The 11,738-nt window shown below is 39.1% G+C and overlaps 1 protein-coding gene across 3 annotated transcripts in view; it reads left to right on the top strand.

Annotated features, from left to right (window-relative positions):
• Positions 1-3,264: 3,264 nt before the first annotated feature.
• The window catches only part of GRID2 (glutamate ionotropic receptor delta type subunit 2), a 1,390,615-nt gene continuing 1,382,141 nt past the window's right edge, over positions 3,265-11,738 (top strand). For all 3 annotated transcript variants that reach the window (XM_060299788.1, XM_060299787.1, XM_030865662.2), the window contains exon 1: positions 3,265-3,773. In XM_060299788.1, the coding sequence (XP_060155771.1) occupies positions 3,686-3,773 (88 nt within the window). In that variant the 5' untranslated portion in view covers positions 3,265-3,685. The remainder of the gene's footprint in view (positions 3,774-11,738) is intronic.

The raw sequence follows: 11,738 nt of genomic DNA, 5'->3' as shown, positions 1-11,738 counted from the left end.
AATACTATTGAAGAGTTCTTTAAACTTGACTAATGTGTGTTGACTTACTGCTGTTACAACATCCTGTGAGCAGTTAACTTTTAAAGTTTAGACATTGGTATTCTTAGTATTTTTTAAAAGTGAAAATGAAAAATTTATACATTCCAAGGATTTTCATTACATTGCTTTCTTCACACACAGTACATTGTAACAATTAAAGGAGACTGTAATTTAATTGCATGTTCCTTCAACAATGCAAATTAATATTCTTCCCAAATTGTTTTTCCATAAAAAAATAATCATTATACATTGCATCTTAAAGCTACTAAGATTATCTACGATTTCTTCAAATTATTGATATTCACATCACAACTAATGGTTGAAGTGACAGTCTTCACATAGGAAGAGTAAATTCATAAATCATAGTTTACTTAAATTTTTATTCCAAAAATTAATCATTGATTATAAAACTTTAGTGAACAAAAGCTGTTTTTTCCCCCAAATATGTTATAATGTCACAGAGTTTTGAATTTCAGTGGAGCAAGCTATTTCTATATGATAATGCATGAATTACAGCTAAGTAGCCTTCATTAGACTAACAGATGTACTTCATTAAAAGCCTATATAAAAGTATAGCCAGTGAATTTGTTATTTTTTTTTCTTCTGGAATGTAACGTCTAACTTACACATTAAAAGTCTAACTATTATATCACAATATGCAATTTTCTAAAATAGAAAATATAGTTTACACAAAAATTTCAAATGTTTTAAAACTTATATTCCATACAAAAACCATTAATTATAACTCATTGGACATAGAAATTATTTGGATGATTTTGGAATAATGAAAATGTTTTGTTCATAATACACTAGAACAGATTTCCAAGATAGTATGAATTGTCTAAATTTAGCTATCCCCAGCAATGACATTTATTAAGCAAGGACTGGGCTAGCTAATGTCCTGAAGTTCCTTCCCGTTCTCTGATTCTAAGATATTCTAAGATATTCTAAGATATTAGTGTTCTTTCCATGTTAATGGTTACTTCACAAGTTTTTTCTTGATTGAGCATATAGTGACTCATCAATTTTTAAAATACCCTTGTGAAGAATGTAATAGAAGCAAGCTATGGGGGAGATAAATCTGTTTTTTTCAAAGACTTCATTATCTGTAACAACAAAATATGATCCATGAAATCGACACAGAACCCTTGAAGAAGTAAAATGATATCAACAACATCAATAAAATCAATATTGAATCAACATGTACTAATGGAAAAAATAAAGGAATGATGAAAATTGAGAGGAATTAATCAGTGATGGCTTTTTGGAAGCACTGATTTATGCCAAATTCAGAAGGAAGTGATGAATTAATTTCAAGTCAACCAAGGGGCTCTATGTAAAATGATGCAGTGAATAAAATATGAATAAGCTATGGTCCTCACCCTCAAGGCATCAATGGTCTAGTTCAGAAGTCATTCTGTCTGACTCTAAATCAAAGGTAGAGTGCGCTATGAGAACACAGAAGGAAGATGGATTTATTCCATATGATTCCATATTAAAGGATTGGATATGACATCATGGGCAAAATGTGAACTAAGCCTTGAAGTGCCTGAGGAGAGTGGTTGGGAGGATGAATAGATACCTTCCAACAGATTAACCTAAGTAACAATATGGCAGCACAGCATTTTCTAGAATGTTCAGGGAAAAAATACACAAGATGAATGAAAGAAGCCATTCACAGAAGTGATATACAATTATGTTTGGAGAAATAACAGCCTAATTCACTAGACTAGAGAGAAGGGCTCAAGTGAGAGTGTAAGAAGAAAACAGCTGTGCCATATTTGGAGATAAGGGAGGGCTCTGAAAGGTTGAGGAGTTTGACATCCATACATGCCACGTGGCAACATTCCCCAAAGATTCCAATTATAATTGAAATAATATTGGGCCCATTTATACCTGGCCTGCACTACTCACTTGGTTGTGTTAACAAATCTCCATTCTGAAATGAGGCCAGACTGGATGTAAGTTAACCATGAGAAGAAAGGAAACCACAGTCCTAAGGATTTTCTTTTAAGGAGTATGCTTGCAGAAAATCCTTTCATTCTGGTATGGGGAGGCTGTCATTCAGTACTTTCTCAGCTCTTTCCATGGAGAAGCAACCAACTTCCTCATTCTGCATTTATATACACAGGTCTGTGGACAAGCTAGTCAATGTAACGTTTTTATCAAATGTTTCACTGAAGCATGCATTTCTGTTTCATTTAATTATTACATGTTTAAAATTTCAAGATCTTCTTTATCCTTACTCTCTCCTGATTACCTAAGAAATACACTGGAGACAGAAAAAAAATCACTGTATAAAAGGTAATTAGCACGTCCTCTCCTTTTTATAACTTTATAATTGAAATCTCATTAAAAGCTTTCTAGGTCTCTTTTTCCCTTAGTGACCAGGTGTCCCTAATTTGTTTTTAAGCAATGTGACTAATTCCAGGCAAAGACTAGAAAAAGTCTGATACCTGTTGGAGAATAGCGATAGCAAGGTTTAATAATTGGGGTGGCTTTTTTAGGTTGCCTTTAACCTCGTTTAAAAAAAAAAAAAAGGCGTCAACGTCTTTTCTCTTAGAGTCCTGCCTTTTTCTCAGTCCCGGTTTAAGATTCCAGGGGAAATGAGAGCAGTATTTTGTTTCTCCCTTGTATTGCAGATAGGGGGAGGAGGTGGTTATTAGAGAGAAGCTCTTCCTCTCTCGGTTTCCCCCTCTCTCCGCCTAACAGCACCGCTCTCTCGCGGGCTCGCTCGTTCTCCTAGGTGATCCATTTCTAGGCAACGTGGGTCTAGTGCTGAAGCTGCCAGGCTCGCTCCTTGCTCGCTTCCTGCATCCCGCCAGGCGAATCGCTCCAAAAGCATCCTGCGGCCCGCGGCGGCTTCCCTCCTCCGGCCCAGCCCCGCAGCTCGCGCCCGGCGTAACTCCCCCGCCACCGCGCCCGAGCGAACCGGCTCCCCGGGCCCGCCTTGACGAACTCCGCTCCCTCCTCGCGCAGAAGGGGAATTTTCTCTGCATTACTATCTGCATTACCTTGAAGTTCACTTTCACCAGCCCTCTTGGAGAGGGCTTTTTCCCCTCCCTGCTGGAATCTGGCTGTTCCGCTCGGAATCTCCTAATCTTTCCTTTCCACTTAGATTTTATTTTGGCAGCGAAGACAAGTGATTCTCTGCGGGCCGTTGGGGCGGGGGGGGGGAGGGGGGCTTTTTCGCTTGGGGGGAGGGGGAGGGGAACATCCGGCGTGAGCGGGGAGGAGGGGGTTGGTATGTTGGAAGTTGCGGCGGAGCTGGGACCGGAGACCCACGGCCCCGGCGCACGGATGGGGATGGTCTGAGCTCCAGCCTCTCCCCCTGCCCGGGAGCAGCGAGGCTGGATACATTTTAAAAAAGCCAAACTGCAAACAACTCTGGCGATGCCAAAATTCCCCTCCAAGTGACACGGCTTTGCTAAGGAGGTTTCCTCAGGCTGGGCTTTTTCTCTTATTCGCTCTGCCTTCCTCAGCGACGATTATAAAAGCTTTGGTCTGGTAACAGGAATTGAGGGGGACAAAAAGAAAAAAGAAAAGAAAAAGCTGTGCTAAACTATCGTGACCTCAAACTCTTTGGACTTTTTTTTTTTAATATTGAAAGAAAATCCATCCTCAAAGACAATCAGCATAGGCGGAGATGGAAGTTTTACCCTTGCTCTTGGTTTTGTCCTTCTGGTGGTCTCGAACCTTGGATTCGGCGAGTGCGGATTCTATCATTCACATCGGTAAGCAAGGGCTGGCGCTGCCCGTGGGTACTTTTGCCGTTTCGGCTCGCAGATATTTCCCCTTTGCTTCCCCCTCTCCTTCCCCCTTTCCGCCCTCTCTGTGGCTCGTTGCCGCTGGCTTCGGTTCCTTGCCCCTTCCCGCTACCTTCCCTCACACTTGGGCAGCTTTCTGAAAGGATGCGGATGCTCGAACCTTGCCTGGTGCTGTTGTTTCGCGGTGAATCGGGGAGTGTGGGCTGTATGCTTGAGGGTCTCGAATCTACCTCAGCGTGCGTGCGTGCCGGGGAGCGCGGGGGGCTTCTGGTGTGTGAGGAAAAGAAGTTTCATCGACTCTACCTTCCATGTTCTTTCCCGGATGTACATTTGCTCCATTAAAAAAAAAAAAGTACCTTTTGAGGGAACTGAGGTGTCACCCGTGAGGCGAAAAGGGCTGGGGTGCGAGGTGGGGGTGGGGAAGAGCGCCCTTCGGATCGAACAGGTGGTTTTGCAACGTGAGCGGGCCGCGCTCGCCGCAGCGCGTGCGACGGTGACGGGCTGCTGGCTGAGCCCCCAGCCTCCGTCTCCGCTTCCTGTCCTCTCGGCTGCGCGGTGCTCGCGACTGGGAGCCGCGCACCTCGCTGCCTCGCTCGCGCTCCCGGGTCTGGCGCGGCGGCGAGACTGGCCCCGGGCGCTCGGGAAACGCGGGAGCACATGCGCGCGCGCCGCCCTCGTGGGCTGCCTGGCGAGCAGCCGCCTGGCCTCGCCTCGCCGTCAACTCTGAGTTGCAGCGCAAGGCCGAGAGCAAAGGCGCTTGGGCTACGGGCGGCCTGAGTCCGGGAAGGACGCCGAGCCGCCTTGGAGATGCTCGTGGCCCTACCTATTGGCACCCAGACGGGCCGGGTCTGGCCGCGGCGGGCGCGGGCTGCACGTCATTATCATGCACAGCGCTCGCGGCTTCAGGCTCCAACTCTTCTCACTTGTTAATCCGTGAGAGCTGAACCGAGACCGGCTCTTGCAGCCTTTTCTGCGTTAATGCGACGATTTCCTTTTCGGAAATTCGCGTCCGCGGGCCAGCGGGGTTCAGTTACTGCTCTGAGGAGAGGCCCCCCCTTGAGGAATTTTTCCGGGCGCAGGACTTTTATGTGTCCACACGGCTTGATGCTCTGCAAATTGAGGCGACAGATGGGTCGCAGCATCTCCCCTTTCCGCCCCCTGCCCCTCCCCCGCGTAACACACACACACACACACACACACACACACACACACACACACACACACGTGTCCTGGAAGGGGAACCTGCTGCAGGTGGAGGTTGTGCCTTTGTGCCTGCCTGAGCTAAAGGCTTGTGTCTGTTGTGCGAGTCCACATCGGCCAGCCCCTCAGCTCCAGGGGGCTCCCTCTCTTGATCTCAGAGGCTGTCTTTGTAAACACGTCTGCCATTCGCTATCATTTATATCAATAGAACTGAATATATCTCTGTGCAAGGGGTGATGAGGTCAGGATTCAGAAAACCTTGCACTTAACACGTTTAGTGAATTAAGCACTAGATAGCTTGTCTGCTAGGTCACGTTTTGCCTGGGGTAACAGTGTCTGTGGGTTCAGAACTTTTCAGGGAGAAATTGTCTCATGGAGGGTCTCAGTAATGTTCTGATAGAGTTCAGAAATGACGTGTGCTCCTCTTAAAGAAATGATGTACATTTATGTCCAGTTGTAAACGACTGGAGCAGGAATGCTGATATATATTACCATGGTACCTTTATATTCATGTTATGATGAGGGGTTTCTGGCTTATACTCATCATCGCTCAGGAGGGAGGCTTGTGGATAAATGCTTATTTTATTGCTTTTTCTGTGGTCTAAACGATAAATACATTATTTGCAAACACCTACAGCTCTTGCTGTCCTCTACTAGATGAATACTATTTTGCAATGCAGTCTGGGCATTTGTTTCAAAATAGAACACAACTTGTATTTTTTTTCTTTGGCATTCTGTTGTCTGTCAGTGTGACACAGCTTGCTTATTTATAACCAGATCCCCCCCAAAAGTTACTATGTACAAATTACAGATTTCTTTAGAAAGCTGATTGTATGCATTAAATGTATATACTACTGAAAGAAATAATTACTTCTCAGACAATTAATTTGACTGCAATTAGTACATTAGACAAGAGCATTAACTTCTTTTATAGACTATCTAATATTTCCATGAAGCTAGCAAATTGATGGTTGTTTCAAATGCTTCATATCTTTTATAATATACTGAAAAATGTAACCTCCTAAATTAAATTAAAAAAAAAAGGACCAAGTCTAATTTATGTGCACTTCAGAGGTTAGAAGCCCCTTTCCCTTCCATCCCCACCCTGGCCAAAGTATAATAAATTCAAAACCGAATGCCCATATTAAAATTTTAAAGTACCAGTTAATATTCATTGGATCAGTTTACTTACTTGGTTGAATAGGAAAAGAGAATTAATTATCTTTAGGAGGTGATAGTCTTCATTTAAGTATCTAATGTGACAAGTATGCTTATGGGGAATGTATTATTTCAGGACTAAAGGGATGAAAGTGATGACACTGGAGGGAAAGCGAATATTTCAACTCTATAGATGTAAGGAGATAAGCGGAAATGAAAGGTTTTCACAGACTCATATGATGTGTTCAGGTAGACAGTAGCTGCCATATGTAGTTCAGGCGAGCTTGAAAGATGAAAAGACACTGCTCTAATAGGTTCTTTAAATATCGAATCTTTTTGGTATTGAACCAAATTATATGTTTGAAAACTTTGTCCATTCTTTCTCTTTGTTTTTATTTCATGCAGGTAGTTTTAATAAAGTCAATTATGTGTTTTAAACTCTAATATATATATTTTTTGAGCACATTAGTTCACTACAATGATGAGATATAATGGTTAAACACTAATGACTGAAATGGAAATGTATTTATTTCAGTCAAAAATGCACTAATATTGTAATTACTTTGAATTTCTGTTAAATCATATTTTAAAGATACTCGATAGTTACATATTCCTGTTTAATACACATGCACATGCAATACACACAGTATTTAGAAATGAATCACCTCAATTGTGATCTTCTTTGCCCCTCCTCCCACCAAGTAAAGGTCTTTTGACATATAAAAACTGTGCAATTTTGAATTATGCTTCTACTTTGAGCCTGTGCATTGATTAATTTCATCAGCCCCCCATTACTTGATTGCTTAGAAGTTTCCTGATGATCTGCATGCTGTAGGAAGAACCAGAAAGTCATGAGTGGAATGGTAATGATATTGTGTTTCATGAGGCTATTCAAAAGTCACTCTGATTTATGTAGCTCGAAAGCTCCAAAGTCTTTGAGATTAGCCATGCTGACTGCTATTTTCTTCATACATCAGTCGTCCCACACTCTTTACTCCCTATACACAACGGGAGTTTAGAGCACTGCTTTAATTAAGCAGGGATTAGGTTTCATTTCCAGTCAACTGCACAGTTTGTGTTTTGCTTCATATCTAATACGGAGGATCTCATGTTTTAACAGTTTAATGTGTGCTCATTTCTATATCTGGTACCTGTACCTGTACCAGCTCATTGAAATGAGCTATCCTCAGTTATATATCTCTGCAAGGGAACACTCAAGTGTACTTATTCATATATTATAAAAATCACTAGCATGTTTTTATTGTTATCAGTCATAGTAAAATACCTTATGCCAACAGGAAATAGAAATGAAACCCTTATTCATGTTTTTCTCATAAGCAAATGATACTTTGTCCTCTGAGGTCATAAACTATGACATGTTTGAGAAGCCTAAGACAATTCACAGAATATTTTCATTATGAGAAAGTTTAAAGTACAAAATTGGTGGGTGAATAAGATGTGTCACCACATTATAAACAATAATAGATGGCAAATTTAAAGCATTAGTTTTCATTACTGGCACACTGAGGACTTTTTATCAAATATAGAATGTAGAAGCATTTCTAGAAGTTGTACTGTGTCTTCTGTAAAATTGTTTCTTTTTCAACTCCTTACATGATTTGCATTGGTTAATGATAGCCTTCAAGAGTCATCAAGGATCCTGCACTATATGGGATATCTCAATGATTTAAGTTATCCTTTTATTATTTACAGTAGTTGTTTGCTCCCTGAGTTATGGATAACATATAGTGTAAACTTCTAGAAAGTATTAAGAAGTAGCTTCTAAATTTACAATGAGGTTATATTTTATGAGGTATGTCTTTCTGTATCAATAATACAGTTGTTTGAAGTGCAATTCAGATGTGCATTAAGTTAGACAGTGTTATTAATCAACAATATCAACTGTGACATGACTAATAAGCCATTTCACTGAGGAACTTTGCTTTCTACTCCAAGTGAAATGTACATCCAGTAAATATCTCCTGTAAATTCTAATTCAAATATGAATAAAAATCAAGGTCATTAACTTTCAACTTATCCAGCAATAGAAACCAGTTGAGATTGTTATGAGTAATGGGAGATGTATTATATTTAATTCTAATCTCCAAGGCTAAGTTTATCATGCTGTAATTTTATCTCAAAGAGATATTGTAGTTTTAAAACCACACTTTTAATCCAGAAGGTTAGTATCCCTTCACCTGCATATATTATTTTAGTATTAAAAAGTGAAGTATTTGGCACTGCTATTGGATTTTCATGGTATTTCAGATAATAACGTATTGGTGAGTAGCAATACTTAGTTTGACTAAAAATATAATGTTTATTAGAAAATACATTTGTGCCCTATAAAGAGAGCTTTGCCATTAGGTGTCACTGCATTCTGAGCTGTTCCTTTGTAGTCCTACTTGAAAATCCCAGGAACTATTTTTTTTAGTTCTCAGAAAAAGAAAATGCCATTTAATGAGGATTGTGATGCTCTAAGATACAAGTGGTTTTTATTTTCAAACCAGAAAAAGAAATATTATCCCTGTGGGAGATTGGGATTGACATATATACACTAATATTTATAAAATAGATAATAAGAACCTGCTGTATAAAAAAAATTCAAAAAATAACAACAACAACAAAAGAAATATTATCCCTGACTCTTGTAAGAATTTAATTCTAGGGCATATCAACATTCTGTGTTCTCTAGATAGATTGCTAGATCTAGTGATGTAACTATTTCACAAATTTAAAGTACAACAGAAATATACTCTTGTGCTAATACTATCTGTGGAAAAATCTAAGACACCAAATAGTATTCAGATATGCTTAATAATGCTGGTGTAAACAGATATTAGTAACTGCTTACCTATGGAATATTTAAGGTCCCAAACTGATTGATGTTTGTCACATGAAACACATACACAGAGCTATGGAAAAAATACACGGGCACAAATATAAATATATTTAAAAAATGTCAACCACTGACTTTTGTGCAGGATCATATATGTTTTCAGATAATTTTAGCCTGGAAAATATTAAGTTTCATGTATTAATTAATTTCCTCCACACACATACTACTACCACCACCACTACCATCGGATTTGTGCCATCGGATTTGTGTAGTAATATAAAACCAGTGTCTTTTATCAAGTAGTAATTTTCCTGTTTATTTAATTTGTTTAAGAGGCAAGATCTTCCTTCTAGCATATCCTATAATAAGACTAACGGAGGATGAAACTTAGGTCACCTTTAATCTGATACATTAGTTTTTACATTGGCAAAGCCACAAAATTAGAGAATGGAATACTAGGTTAAATGAATGAACCCGTTATCATGTTATGGTAGACCTTGCCCTGTGCCAGTATTAATTAATAAACTCGTTGGAATAATGTGCTATTAAAAATTCAGAGTAAAATTAAGTGATCAGATGGATGTCAAAAGGGTACGGGGAAACGTACTGACGTAATTCTATGATTGGTTATTAAGAGGACATCTGTGGATTTAGGTCATTTAAATAGGTGAATTTTAGCATTTGGATGTGGACACAAATTTCAGATGAATGTGAAAAATTGGAGATGTAAGTCTTAGTAAACATGTTCTGGATTAGAATTTAGAGGGTTTGGGGCTAACTACCAATTTTATAGATAGCTAACTGAGCAATATTGGGAAGTTACTTATTTTCTTTAGTCTTCATTTTTATCAATCCTAAAACAAGACTTAGACTAATGTTCATTTAAGCTCTACAATTATATGACCTAAAATGAAGACAAATTCCTGTGTTTGAGGAATTGGGGGAAGAGATACAGTCAAGTGTGGTTCATATAGCTATTTTTAATAGTTAGGTTTAGAGTGAATTAAAAAAAAATACAAGGGGAAATAAATGGAGCATAAAACCTTAATCATTCAAATTAAGGATCCCTTAGAATGAAGATTTTCTTGGTGTGAACAAGAATTAATATTTGTTCATCAGCTATTCTAGATAACTTCAGCATCAGAAGAGAGAGCTGGGTTTGTTCTTTGTTTTACATTTTGTTTTTGTTTTCTCTAGCGTTAATACTAAGATGTTACATACAGTGCTAGCGTATCCCACAATACTAGCGTACATTAAGGCTGACTGGAGGAATGAGTAGTCTTATGTTCTAACCAGCATGGACTACAGGAGCCTTTAGAATTTGCCAACTCCAAGCACACCAGGAATATTAGCATACGTTTGGCACCACTCAAAAATGTAGCATATAAAAGAAATAGCCAGTGTTTCTTCAGTGTTCTTCAGGTATTCCGGCTTTTACCCTGCTGTTGTTAACCAAGTGGTTATCAAATGTGAAGCTGAGGCTAGGATGACCCATTGAAAGCTTTCTTGAGTGAATAGAGGGAAGCCTAGAGGCAAGCACAAGGAACTAAATACCAAAAGGCCTCCCTGTGTATGTTAAAAAATTTTAAATCACTCTGTAGTCAAGGTCCTTATTAACATATTTTATACATGAAAAAAGATCAAGTTATTAATTTTATTAAAACAACAGTTCTTAAACTTTTTTCTTCATCCCCAAATAATTCAAAGTAATGTTTTTAAAATGAATAATTTCACTTTATTGCTCTGAGTGCTTGATTTTTCCCAACTAATCTTAAAAAGATGTTTGCTTCATTATCAAAATCATAATTCTAGAAGCTAGTTACCCTGAAACCACAGGGTAAGGTAGGCATTATTAACAATATGTAGTATGTGTGCTCAGTGGGAGAATATTCTATCATTCAACAGACATTTATTCTGAACCTACTCTCTATGAACTACTGTTTTTAGGTCCTGGAATTAAAATGTCGAATAAGTAACCTATGTCCTTGTATTTAAGGAATTACATTCTCATGGGGGTGGCAGCCAGATAAAGAAGAATATACAAGTTGTAATGTCAGTTACTGATAAATGCTATGAAGAAAAATGAAGGAATCGCACCCTATTTCGAGTAGGGTCATCTAGTAAGACCTTCTGAGGAGATGATCATTGGAGCAGAGACTTGATTAAAAAAAAAATGAAATCAGCCATGTGGATATCTGATGAAAAAGGATTTCAGCCAGAGGGCATAGCAAAGGCAATGGCCATGAGACAAGACACTAAGGAATCTACTTAATTCATTTAAGGAACATCTTAAGAGTCAGTGTGGGGCAAATGTGGAGTTTAATGACCAAAGCAGGAAGTAGAAGGAAATAAGGTCTGAGAGGCAGCTAGGGAAGATCCTATAGTGGCTTATAGGTCATGGTATGGTATTTAATCTAGGTATGTAGGATGCCCACTGGAGGGTTGAGATCAAACACGATACGTAATGCTTTGTGTTTTAGAAAGATAACCTTCTCTGCTTGGGTGGAATGATGGCAGTAGAAATATGAAGATCAGTTTGATAGTAGTGAATTGGACTATTTCAATAGTTGGTAGCTGAACTAGTTGTAAGATTGCAGATGTATTTTGAAGATAAACAGGATTTTCCGATGAAATGTTCTGCTGGGAGAAATCCAGAGGAAGTAATGAAGCTTCCAAGGTATTTTACCTAAGCAAGTGGGTGACTAAAATTGGGAACGTGGGACAGTGATCAAGTT

The sequence above is a fragment of the Globicephala melas genome, chromosome 5, assembly GCF_963455315.2.
Source record: "Globicephala melas chromosome 5, mGloMel1.2, whole genome shotgun sequence".
Taxonomy (NCBI): Eukaryota; Metazoa; Chordata; class Mammalia; order Artiodactyla; family Delphinidae; genus Globicephala; species Globicephala melas.
The sequence above is the reverse complement of the archived record's forward strand: the minus strand, read 5'-3'. Positions and strand labels throughout refer to the sequence as shown.